General features: G+C 41.0%; 1 protein-coding gene across 1 annotated transcript in view; it reads right to left on the minus strand.

The window, feature by feature from the left end:
• LOC132956251 (IQ motif and SEC7 domain-containing protein 3-like) overlaps positions 1-13101 on the minus strand; it is a 91738-nt gene that overhangs the window by 63483 nt on the left and 15154 nt on the right. Inside the window, 1 exon segment of the mRNA XM_061029573.1 lies at positions 9441-9521. Coding sequence (XP_060885556.1) covers positions 9441-9521 — 81 coding nt within the window.

Consider the following 13101-nt stretch of genomic DNA (forward strand, 5'->3'; position numbering starts at 1 on the left):
TTAGCTGACGTCTGATGGAAGCTAAACGGTTCCCAAATATGTCATGTCACTTTACATATGGCCAGATATTCCTCTGGATTTTCAGTGATAGTTGTTTCTTTAGATGCCGATACATTTCGAAGTGTCTAAATTATGATGACATTTCAGATTTCATCCTTACATTTACACAACTTACAAAATTGGAACACAGCACTTTAAAAATATAACGGCATGCTGTTTGAATTTGGTCAGTTGTGACATGTACTAGCACAGTCAAACAAAAGGCTATACTGACCCAGGAACAGATATAAAAAATAAAAAAAACACAAAACATTTAGTTCAATATACATCAATAATTTGGACTATCTTAAAAGCAAGCTTTAAAGATATCCAGTATATCAAAGCCTGTTTTTTGTGAGAGACATAATTGGTGCTTGATTATTCAGATTCTGCATCTTAAACTGTTGGGTGAGGAGATGATTGGAGCTCAATTGAAACCCTCGACCTCAATGGTCTGTCCTTGGAAACAACAAAAGATAATAGCACACACGTGTAATATGATTCAACACAATAGAGTTATGAGTCATTATTATTTAAAAGGTTGCACATTTCTAACCCTTGGTGCCTCATCTGTTACCTGCCTTGTACTGCAAAATGTAGCATGAGGACTGAAGCTAATCCTTTCCTCCATTTGAACTGAGAAGAGATTTACAGCTCAATCTCTGCCCTCTTTGCTACCTCTTGAGCCGATGGATAGGGCAAATGAGGGTACCAGATGCCTGCTTTTGGGGGCATTTGGTTTGAGTCTTTTCCATAATGAGGCATGCTATTACACATTGGCACTGGCTAAAATGATGTGGGTGAAAGGGGTCCACATTTTACAACAGCACTGATTGACTTTTTTTTTACAGCTTAATAAGAAGAACACAGTATGAGAATTCTGGCTGACGGCCAGAGGCAGAAAGGTCAGGACAAAATGTGCAGCAACCATGTGGACAGACAGATGTCTCTGACTGCCAGGACTCTCATTAGCACCCCCTCCTGGCCAAAGGGGAGTTATTTTGTCCATTTGTGGAGCTGCTGGTGTTTTAGATAGTAGGACAGCCACACACGATGAGCAGAAACACAAACACACACGTATCCCTGAACATTATGCCCTTTTTCTTGGCTCACACTCCCTCTTGCATACACTAACACTCACCTACTCACAGGGGACATTTTATCGCAGCGCAGTCAGGCAGCAGTTCAGCTATTGACTGGCCTGCAGAAAGGCACTATGGGTATTCTGAGATACCCCTGAGATGATGAAGACTAATAAGATGGCAGACCATTAAAGGCAGCAGAGGAAAGGAACAAAAGAGGGGAAAGGGAAATCATTAATTCAACCTTGGCACATTGTGTCTATGTGTGCTTGCAGGTGTATGTGACGTAATGAGTACAATCTTGATTATCTGAAATCATGCAAGCTGGGTTTAGCTGGGACACAGAATTAATCGGAGCTGTTAGCAAATTGAAGGATCTTAATTCAGGCTGAGAACAAAGACGACGATATTCGGAAAAGAACTTCAGCTCCTAATGATCCCTCGTTTTCTCTGAAAATGGAAAACATTACAGAAAAGCCACATTTATTGTTGTTTCTTGCAGTGAATCTTCGGGCGTAGAATTGCTATGAATGCATAATAAGCATTCCTGCAGCATATTTCGACGGATATCATAACTCGGGCTGTGACTTTAGGGAAAAGGGAGTAGGTTCCTGGAAATGGCAAGAACCCATTGTTTAGCACGGTACAATAAGGGATAAAAAATGACCATTAGACTCAATAAAAACTGCATGCATTAGACATTTCAAGCATTTTTAACTGCCCGCCTCTGCAGAACATCCAAGTCTTAGTATTGCTGAATTTAGGATTTATTACTTTCTGGAGCATATCTGGGGGTATATTATGGGAGTAGATGTGTCTCCTGGGACAAGTGAGTCAGTTAAATGACCAAATCTGTTGGGTCACTTTGTGCAATGTTAGATATATGTAAAGAGAAAACTCAAACACAGAAAAATTGCAGGCATTTAGCATTTCATGTTTTACTTATCACCTGCCTTTCCTGTAGTTTGGATTACATAACAATATATCCTTCATATAGCATCAATATTGGCACACTATTATGTACTATTAATGTCAACCCTGGGGATGTTGCAATCATTAGGGGTTACATTCTTGACATGCCGCAGAATACATGAAACAACGTGCTTAGCAGCAATCCATACGACACAGATTCAGAGTTTGACTTAAATCAGTGGACTGCCCCTTTAAAGATAAAGATATACTACACACAGCCGTCATGCTGCCGTTAACAGCACTTTGTATGTGTCAAAGTAGATCTAAGAGCCAGGCGCTGGCATTTATACAGAGGCTGAAACTTAAAAGAGTGCTGATACTGAGACTCACACAGAACATTTGAAAGTGCATACACACTAGAGATGCTACAGCGAAGTCATCAAAATGTTGTGCTTTTATTAAATCTCCTCTGTAATAAAACCCTCTGCTTGCTTCACAATGCTGAGATAAGCTGCAGAACGGAGAGCGATGAGGAGGGGAGGCTCTTAGATCTGAACATTTGACGTTCACACTGTACCAGTGTTCTGCTGAAGAGGGACATGGGCTGACATGACACCACAGACATGCAGCACAGCAATGTATGTAGGAAGTGAAGTTTCTTTAGGTCTACCTTTTTATTAAAAAAGAACAAAGGAGTTATTTGAGAAAATTTGGCGTCGGTGTTCTTTGGTAAACGTCTTGCATACACCAGGCCTGAGGGTGATAATACATTAGTCAGAGCATCACTTTGATTAGAAATTACTCAGAGGAATTTCCAAGGAATAAAAGGAGAGTGTGAGTGTGAGGGCTGATTTCAATTTTTAAGTAAATTTAGGCAACTCAAATCCCATTGGATGTGTTTAAATTGGAGTGAGCTTGAACAAAACCAATAGCTCAATGGTCGGAACCCTGAGGTTGTTAACACTCCTTCAATTGGCTAAGAGACAAACATTTTAAGCCAATTGAATGTAGACAACAGAGAGATAAACAAAAATAACAGATGGCTGTGCAAATATAAAAATGACAGATAAATGAAATAAAAAAATGTCTCAATACATGAGCACACGTGACATGCCTATCTCCCAACAGACAGTCTATGGACACAACGCCATATCTTCCTGTTGTGCCCTCTGTTCCCATGACAACAGAGAAGCAAGCTGACAAGGTCACTCTCTCCAGCTGAGGCAGCATGATAGCACGACTACGCTACGCAGCACCGAGAGAGGCAGATGAGGACAAATATTAAATCATGGGTTGGAGAGGTGACGGAAATGTACAGAACTGTGATTAAGGAAACCACTCGTGTGAAATTCAATTTGCGATGCTCAGGTGAGACTGATGCTCGGTGTCTGCTGGTGTGAGGACAAAAAGGAGACGTGATCTTGCACTTAGTCTCTGTACAGTGAGTAGGTGTGTGTGTGTGTGTGTGTGTGTGTGCTGTCCCCTACTTTGATATGTAGACAAAGACTGCTCCATCTGGGCATTTTCTTTCCATACTTTTAAAAACGGATACTTGCAGGTGTACTTGGGGTGAAAAATATAGTGGTCCCTGTTTTGTTGATTTAGAGTGATGGTCCCCTGTTGGTTATAAAGGCATGTATTTGTGTGTTTGCACATCTCTAAGGCAGGTCCTGAATGACAAAAAAAAAAAAAAAAAGCTCCAGGCACACTTTCCCAACATGCCCCTGAATGTCCTCCAACAGAATAGATCAATCATTCTATCGATTCCTCCATCTGTCTTAATGCATCATGGTCCCTGTAGTTCTGACAGTCTCCCCAGCAGCAAGAATCCTCCACTTGTCTCTGCTGCTCCCCAAAGTGAAAAGGCATTTCCAGCTGTGTCCTTATTCATCCCACGTCCCCTTTGCATTTGTCAGACAGCATGACTCAACTCATTAGTGTGGTTTATTATTAATTCCTGTGATTAATTTGAGAAAAAGGTGTCTCGGCGAGCCGACACAGCTGTCTACTCGTGCCATGACCAGTGGTGATTTAATTTCCTGCAGACACACCATCATTCTCCAACTTGTGATCTCTTAAGGCGCCAAGGACTCATCTTAACCACATACGACACAATCAACAATTTAAAAAGCATTTACGATCAAGGATGCTCTTCAGGACCAGATACAAATTACAGCACAAGCCTACTAAGTCTTAAATCTAACCGAATGTGAATGAATTCTTTTTTTCTATACAGATCTCTTACGTCATGTGCTTTTGCAGATAAAGTCAGTAATCCTTCCTCTACTTTAGAGTTTATAGCATTTCATCAAATTAAAGGTTGTAAACTTTAATCCGAAAATGAAGATCACAATTAATTTATTCTAAATATACAAGTCAAAATGTACCTACAAATCGTTCTTTTATCTTGTAGATGAATATTTTTCCTGCCGGGCAGCAAACCCTAACCCCAGAAATAAGATGTGGTAATTCTTTCTGATAGTCTCATAATAGCATACCTTATTAAGGCATTGGTGTGCGTGTATGTGTGTGAGCCTGTCACTTGTCAGACGGGAGGACTTATTTAAGAGATTGTTTCAGATGGTGTGCAAGATGTCAGTTTATTTGTGTGCACTGTGAGCATGTGGCGGAAAGCACTCGGTTTTGGCAGCTGAAGAGCCGAGAGCGCTCTAGTATCATGCCAACAATTTGCGCTGTCACCTGCCAAAGGCTGACTGGTCAGTTTGATTTTAGCTCTGAGACTAAAATAAAATAATGGTCTTTACTATCCAATCAGCTCCATCATGATGAGACCAGGATGACTCAGCCATGAAGGAGAACTGTTTTACTTTAACACTTGACTTAAGTACGTTTGTTGCATGAAGTTCAGGGACAGCATATTGTGACTAAAGTTGTTACCTAATTGGACAAAGTACGAATATTAGTTAATAATTGCATCAGCAGTTTTGACCTGTAGATGTTGCGCTCCAGTTCATTTCTGAGTCTCAAGTTAAAATCTCCCATTGCCATTTGCCGTGCTGCAGTGTAAAGAATGGAGTATTTAACGCTTTGCTTTTCAGATAAAGCTTTAGCACACATTGTCTGTGGGTGCCCCCCATGCATCTCTACCTCCTGGTAACCCTAAGAAGTTAGCAAGGTCAGTATAGTTTGCTTTGGTCATTTACGTCATCCTCTGAAGGGAGAGCAAGCAGATGCTGTTTCTTGTTATGTCTTCGTATGCTACAACACTGAATAGTTACTAAGATCCTGGGGTCCAGTCCAAATCAGATTGAATGAGTTCACTGAACACGTGTATGTACATCATATGGACTTACATAAATCCATTTCACCAATTGCTCTCATGTCACCATCAAGGGTGGAGAATATTATTTGGTTCAAAGAGAGGACACCTGAAGAGATACTAAACAAACAGCAGCCATTTGAACAGTAATATACCCACCTGAAACTTGCCCACAAGCTATCATCCAAAGTGTCTTATAGTATTTATAGCTCTTTTCCTCTGCCATTATCCGTGCTACAATACTCTGAACGCTGACCACAGCTTTATCGCGAAGCAAAATGTGAAACTTTAGGTCCCCAAAGCCGCTGCAAGAAAAGCAACGCAACTCCTGAGATCCACTTCAGCAGACGTCAGCAGAAGATGAACGACTAATTGAAAGGCTGTGACCACCCCCCACAATCAGCCCCTTCCATGAGTGATTATGGACCTGACTTGGTGACCCTAAAATTCAGATCCCCTATAGTCTCTAAACCCTCCGGTGCCCCCTTTAAGACCGGCAAGAGTGACCAAACTGTCGGGGTGAGTTTCCAGCCTCCGCAGGGTCCTCATTATATGTGACAGTGAAATCCTCACGTCTTTTTTTTTTTTTTTTTTTTTTTCAGTTCATATCTTCCCGTTTCCTTCTCATTTAAATGATCCCACACGCACTGTGTTGCCTGCTTGTTTCCTGCTTCCTAACTGATGGGATAAAAGCTCCCCAGGTACAGACGGATATAAACCAAAAGCAGGGCCGGCTTCAGATTAGTACACTAAGTTCTTATGGAAGCTCACACTTTGATGACCTTTACTGATGACCCTTTCTTCATTCAGTCATGCTAGAAAACACGTTTCAGTCACTTTTTGGCTTTAGTAGGTTTTGTGCTTTAAAATGATTTAAAGTTGTATGAACAGCAAAATGCAAGCCTGAACTAAATAAATAATGAACACAGATGTGATAAACATATTTAAAGACTGCTGCTAGAGATATCATGAACTGTGTTGTTCAACACTTTAAAATAAAAAATAAAAACACTCCATAAAGCTCCTGAAAAGGCCTTTGAATTATATCATGTTTTTGAGAGTAGTCTGGTGGTTATTGTCTGTACATCTACGGGTGCATTATTATTATTCATTCAACATACTTTTAATAATGCTAAATAATGGAATCCATCCATCCATTATCTATACTGCTTTTATCACCGGGGTCACAGGGGGGCTGGAGCTGATCCCAGCTGTCATTGGGCGAGATAAATAATGAAATGTCAAAGAAAGACGCTTACATTAAGAACAGGACTCAAGATGTGACATACAATGTAACTAAAATGCATCCTTAGCCACATTCTCGTCCTCTTAACGTATATCCCAAGGCGTTATGGCGACTGTAGACAACTGGAAAATTGGCTCAGGTTTTTCACCAAGTATTACAGTTATAAAATTAGCTGTTGAAGTCTTTGTTTATACAAATCCCTCGTGGAAGTCAGGTGTCGCAAATGCACAAATTTGACTTTTCAACTGTTTGTCTGGTGTTGTCCTTTTTGAAGAGATGCTGCAATTTGCAACTCTTCAAAAAGCTGATGCAAAATACCACTATCAAACATTCCTGTCAGAAGAGTGTTTTTTCCAGAAATCTAACACTGTTTAAAAGTGAAAAATGACTTCGCTAAAAGTCTGAAAATAAAGACAAGGCAACCAAAGCCTCAGGTTCCGTTTGGGTGACGTGACTCACTCAGCTCCTTCAGCCTGCCTATCATCATGGATTCCCCAATGATCTGGTGGAGTGCACAGGGCTGTGTGTTTTCCTGGAGTTTGAAAAAAAAACATATGCTATGTGTACACACCAGCGCACACTTGTACATTAACACACACACACACACACACACACACACACACACACACAGACAGACAGGGAGCTATGTTCTGATCACTGCCAAGCCAAAGCATGCAACATGATAAGAACTTTTTTTTTTTTCACATGAACACAGATGCATTACATGTGTCAACAAGAAGGCTCACCAGTTTCCAGAATGGGAAAGACCCTACAGTACACACATCAATGCATTATGGTAGCTTTACATTGCAGAGATTACACTTTTTGTTACATGGTAATATTCATACATGACTCTTTCAAACTTAACGTGACCACAGTGGAGAGACAAGCCCGAATGAAGTGACCAATGAATGAAGATGAATGCAATGAGGTGTGGGTGCGGTGTGGAGTTATGTCGCTGTGACGTAATGCGGTGATGCCACGTGAGTAAATGATCAACAAATCACTGACAACAATGCGGAAGTACAGAAAATCAACAACGGAATACAGCTTTCAAAAAGAGATAAAAGACGCAACAAGAACAAAACGAAAACGAAAAAAAAGACAAAACCACAAGCTGCTTTCTGTCTCGGCCCCAGAGAGTCGTCCTCTTTGAAGTGGTTTTTGCTTCAGAGCTAGGCGGGGTACGGGTGGTGAGGGGGTGGGGTTTGTGTTTCGAGGTGGGGGGGGGGGCTGGAGGGGTTGACAACTTAGCGAGGACCCTCTGTTGTGCACTTTGTTTGTACCTTTTGGCAAATGGTCCCTAAGCACAGAGCAATCACGAAACACAACAGCACCAAACAGCTTCCATTAAGAGAAGTTCAAGTTGCTGAACTCCGATCGATTCTTGTCTTTTTATTTATTTTTTTGCTCTACCTTTCCAATTTCCCCCCTCCAGCTTTGATTTTTTGAAAGTCACTCTCATTCGATTTTAACTGCTGCCTCTCTCTCTGGACTTTCCAACACCTATTTAACAGAGACAAGAAGTGAATTTTATGAATACAGATTCTTTTGGGACTTGGGTTTTGAGTCTGTCACCATCAACAATTGTTTTCTTCTGATAAATCACTTTTTGCAAGTGGCAAAGACAATAATAACAGTTCACTGCAATCCTTTTCAACTTGGATTTTTCCGTCCCTTACTCTCTTCCTGTTTGTCATTCAATACAACACGGCCCGCTGAGGTGGTATAAAGTTTGATTTTGCCACTTAAAGGCTTCTGCCTCTTACAATGTCCTGTGCCGTGGGGGGGTTTCGATTAGCCATCAATTTGCTACACCACTACTTTCTGCCAAGTTCAGACAATGCAGCAGAACAATCCTGCAGAACGTGCAGTCAACAACAAACAAACCATTTTGGGGGCGGATGGCTTAATTGCAACTGATAAATGCCATAATTTGCAGTGAAACTCTGCTGGCAGAGGGCTCCTGGGTAAACAAAAGCAGGAGGTAAACATAACGTTTTGTGCTGTCGATTCCTGCTTGAAAGGGGGCAAGGTAATCGCTCATCCAAAGCTTTCATTATTCCACTTTTGTTCTTGCTTATCTAACTCTGTATTTTTTGGACATTGCCTATTCTACACTATCAATTTTTACACTCCATCTTACAAAAGGCATTACAGCAACCAATTATTAGTTGTTTTATTTTGATATTCCCCAGGACCTTGGCTGAAAACTATAATTTTAGCTTTTTCATTTTTGAAGTGAAAATTTGATTTGAAAAAAAAAAAGAGAATCAAAAAGAAGTTTGGAATATTTCTGCAGGTAATTTTTAAACAGTTGGATTTCCAGTTGGAAGCTTTAGCTCTAGCACCAACGTCGATATATGACAGCATAATCTGTCTGCTTTTCTTGCTGAACTCAGTTTAATATTTTCCCTTTTACTCAATTTTCATGCCGAAATCTCATCCAAGGACTTGACCCTTGTCCAAGAAACAGAGTCTTGATTTGATTGATTGGGGTTTTAGTACTGTATCCCAGAGGATTTATCTCAAACAACATGGCTCTAACAAATCCAGCAAGCCTCTGATTCACATAGGAAACAATCCTTTTTTGCCTCAACATGACCCAAAACCCAAGCCAAGTAGAAAGAAGTCCCCCCTCTTATTTTATTTTTTGTTATCATGAAGGGAAATGGATTCAGATGAAGCACTTACAACCACTTCAACTTAGAAAACACTCCTGGGGTAGTTGTGTCACCTAAAGTAGCTACTGCAGCACCGCTAATAACTGGATGCATGATAAGTGGCTGCAATCGAAATTTACAGAAATAAAAACTAAGTCGTTCAGAATAGATAAATAAAAATAGTTGTGCAGGTGTGAAAAAAGATGCAGTTGTCTTACCTGGGGACACAGGCGGTCGAGGTTTCCCCCTCGGGGGCTTCGGGGGCGGGGCAGCAGAACTGGTGAAGCACTGTTTGGTTGCTGTAGAAACAAAATAATAGAATACAAATTATTTTAAGACACGGTCCAGAATTGTAAAAGCATTGCCCCCCCCCCCCCCCATTAAGTATAAAATACATAAAGGTCATTTCAGTACACCCATGGTGTTTAATGAGTACCACTGAATGTGATTATGTGATTTGTTCACTTAAAAAGCGAATATGAATGCAGAGTGCAATGTGTGTGTCATCTTAAAAGCAGAGTGTTATCACCGTCTTTTATTCTGAAATGAAAAGGACTTCAGAAAAAAAAATGGAATTGAAGCTGTAGTTGAAGTTATGGGCCACATTTCATGTGCATCACTTGCTTTTTTCAAGTTTGTCTGTATTCAGATGATCTGAAAGTGATGATAACATGGAGATGCAGAGAACGAGAGCTGCTTTCATCACCATGGAGATAGACACAAAGAGACGGTTTCAGCACCACAGAGAGAGACACAGACAGAGAGTGGATGAGCCAGCACAATGGACAGAGACAGTAAGAGACTGGCTGACTTTGCATGAATGTGTCTGCTTCTGGAAAGATGAAAACCTTATATCAAAGAAAGAATCCCCCCCCCCAAACCCCGGTATCTGTGCTTATGATCTAGTCATATGTGCTTAGTCTTACTCAACTTGATACACTACCTGAATTACTCCTGAATGACACTGTGGCCTTTAGTCACCTCAAGTAAGAATGGAAAATCTGAAACAGCAGCAATAATGTACACAAGGTTTTGACAAGGAACATGAGAAATCTGGCTTTTCAGAAAGCTAAGAAAAGGATACTTTCTGAATGGACTCATACAAATTTCTATATTTTTTTTAATAAACTTTGGTCCAACTATTAGATAAAAAACCCAGGAAAGGAGCTACAGGTCGGTCCAGAACTTGAGGACCACAGCCTCCGCACATAGGTCGCGCACTAACCAATCAGGCCTCAGCGCCCAACATCGTTTAATCATGACGATGAAATGCAGCTAAATTTGACCCTTTTAAGCTTGAACCGATGAGTACTGGTTTTAGTCAGTAGTCATTGTTAGCATGTCCTTGGAATTGGAAGAACTGAATTCTTACAAAAATCACTCTGTGATAAATACTTAGATTTTTGAGGTAATAACTCCCTTCCAGCAAAGGTACAAAAATCGATTTAAGTCTTCAACTCTACAAAATGATGTGTGCAATGAAGCGTTGCAAACTATCACCTTTCCTCTTCAAGTATGACTCAGAAGTGCTGTTATACCGATTGAATTCAATTACAGTCAGACTAAAGGAAAACAATTTATAAACCTGTCCTTGCATCCAACCCTAAAGAAAAAAATAACCTAAAGGATGGTGAAAGCATCAAGTGTGCTACTCATGCGTCAAAGCATTTGAGTACATTCCCTTATTATTTGAAACAGAGTTCAGATGTAAAGTCTCAAGCTAAGGTGATACTGAAATGTAGAGAGGAAAGAGCAGGATATTAAATGTTAATGTTCATGTGAGAAACCCACGAGTGCTTTTGCCTTCCTCGCTCCATCAGTGTGTCCTCCCTTTCAAACTGCTTCACATTCTTACTTCTCAGGCTTCATCAATCTCAGTCTTCCCCTCCCCCGCTCCTCTCCTTCTGTCCCCTTTTACACTGATTTTTCATCACTCTCTACTGCTCCCCATCCCCCTATTTAGGGTCTTACAGGCACCGCGTATTATGCAAGAGAAGAATTTGCTAAATGACCCTCTAGCCTGTAAAAAAAAAAAAAAAAGGCAGCGGCTCTCTGTATCCCTGGTAACACGGTGAAGAAAGGTGAGACTTAAAGATGATGAAGCAGGGGCTGATGTTCCCAGCTGCAGCCACCCCTCCATCCTTTATCACCCCTCTGCTGACTTTCAATCTTCTGCGCTGTAGTCCATCTCCCTGACCTTGTCTTTTTATGTTTCCCCCCCTGTCGGTCCCTCAGGAGTGCACAGAGAAAACAAGGAGACCTGAATGTCTTCTTCTGTGCCTCTCTGAGGGGCTGGTTCACCTCAAGAACACTTCAATCCCAGATTGAAGGTTGAAACCGAGCCGAGGCAGAAAGAAAGAGGTTTCTAGAGGGATGTTTGGGGAGGTACTCGACAGCAACAAAAAAGCAGACAGCACAGGGAGGGTATGACAGCAAATTAATTCCCATTGTTAATGCGTCTTCTAATTGTTCTGCCTTAACGACCACGGCACCGCTGTGGCTGTTTTTAATAGGTGGAGAACACAGACCATCTCTGAGGGGACACAGATTAGTGTGAGCGTTGGAGACAACAGAGCCCCAATGTTTGCTCTGATAAAGGGAGTGTGTTCCCCAGGACAGGGGATAAAAACGGCTTTAATAGACCGCGATCAATTGTGTTGCTTATTTTGTTTAATTTTATTTACATGATGAAAATTTACAGCAAATGTACACAAACGTGATTAGGTCTGGGGAACACATCACTAGTGTTTGTATTTTGGCATGGAACCTCTAATATTACGACATGTTGACCTTGTTGGCTTAACACTGGTATATTTGATGTAAAAAAAAACACTAGATTTGTACATTTTGAGGATATTTGAATAATTAGGTGTACAGCTTTATTCACAGGAAATAGATCCTGAAAGGGGAGAGTTCAGTATTTTGGGGAATGATCGCTTGCACATGCCTCATGACTGCACGCTAGATATCGAGCTAGTGCAAACAGCTAGCTTAGCATAATCGAGTGCATCGAACATGCTCTCACGCGTGCCTCGATGTCTCATGCAGACATAGAAACTTCAGCGTCGTCATGACGAGAGACACCAGGACTTTGATGTCGTCCAGTGTGGCCGAGGCACAAAAACATGCTCAGAGGCAGAACTCTTGAGTGAGGTAGTAAACGTAACCAAGCAGACATTTTGCCTGATCTTTACCAAATAGACTGTGAGAGAGTGGAGGGTGACATGTGGGAAAGTGTTGACATTGAGCGTCGAACCTATAGCCTCTGTACATGGAGATGTACTGAAACCGCTAGGCTATCCAGAACCCCAAAAAGTATACAATTGATCATTATTTCATGTCTAATAGTCTGAAATCTTCACAAGTAGCTTGACAGGAGCCCGTTAGAAGGAGATCAGGCTTTTCATTTTTGAGGTCTTTATGCTATGCTATGCTATCCTAGGCTAACAGGCTTCCCTTTTGTCTTCATATTCATAGCACAAATATAGTAGATGGTTTTTTAAGAATATTTCCTCAAACCGTTTAAAGTTATGGTACTAATGACACAGTTTGATAAATGTTGTAACAGCATTTGTGGTTGGTTTAGTAACCTTCCATGTTACCTGTTCACTGTTCTTCTAACCCAAAGGAGATCTATTCAAGGACAGCTAATGCCATACAGGGCGGATGATGAAACAGTTGTTGAGATTGCACGGGCACATAAATAACTGACATCAATCCCCACACGACCAATCATGTGTTAATACCTTTAGGGGAGGAAGAATAGCGGAGAAGATCACATCTGAATCACTGATATTCCCATATTTGAGAAAATCATTTCACGGGGGAAAGTATTTTGGGATGGAAAGGGGATGAACTCTTTATCTTATAAACCACCTT

The sequence above is a fragment of the Labrus mixtus genome, chromosome 22 (assembly GCF_963584025.1).
Source record: "Labrus mixtus chromosome 22, fLabMix1.1, whole genome shotgun sequence".
NCBI classification, from domain to species: domain Eukaryota; kingdom Metazoa; phylum Chordata; class Actinopteri; order Labriformes; family Labridae; genus Labrus; species Labrus mixtus.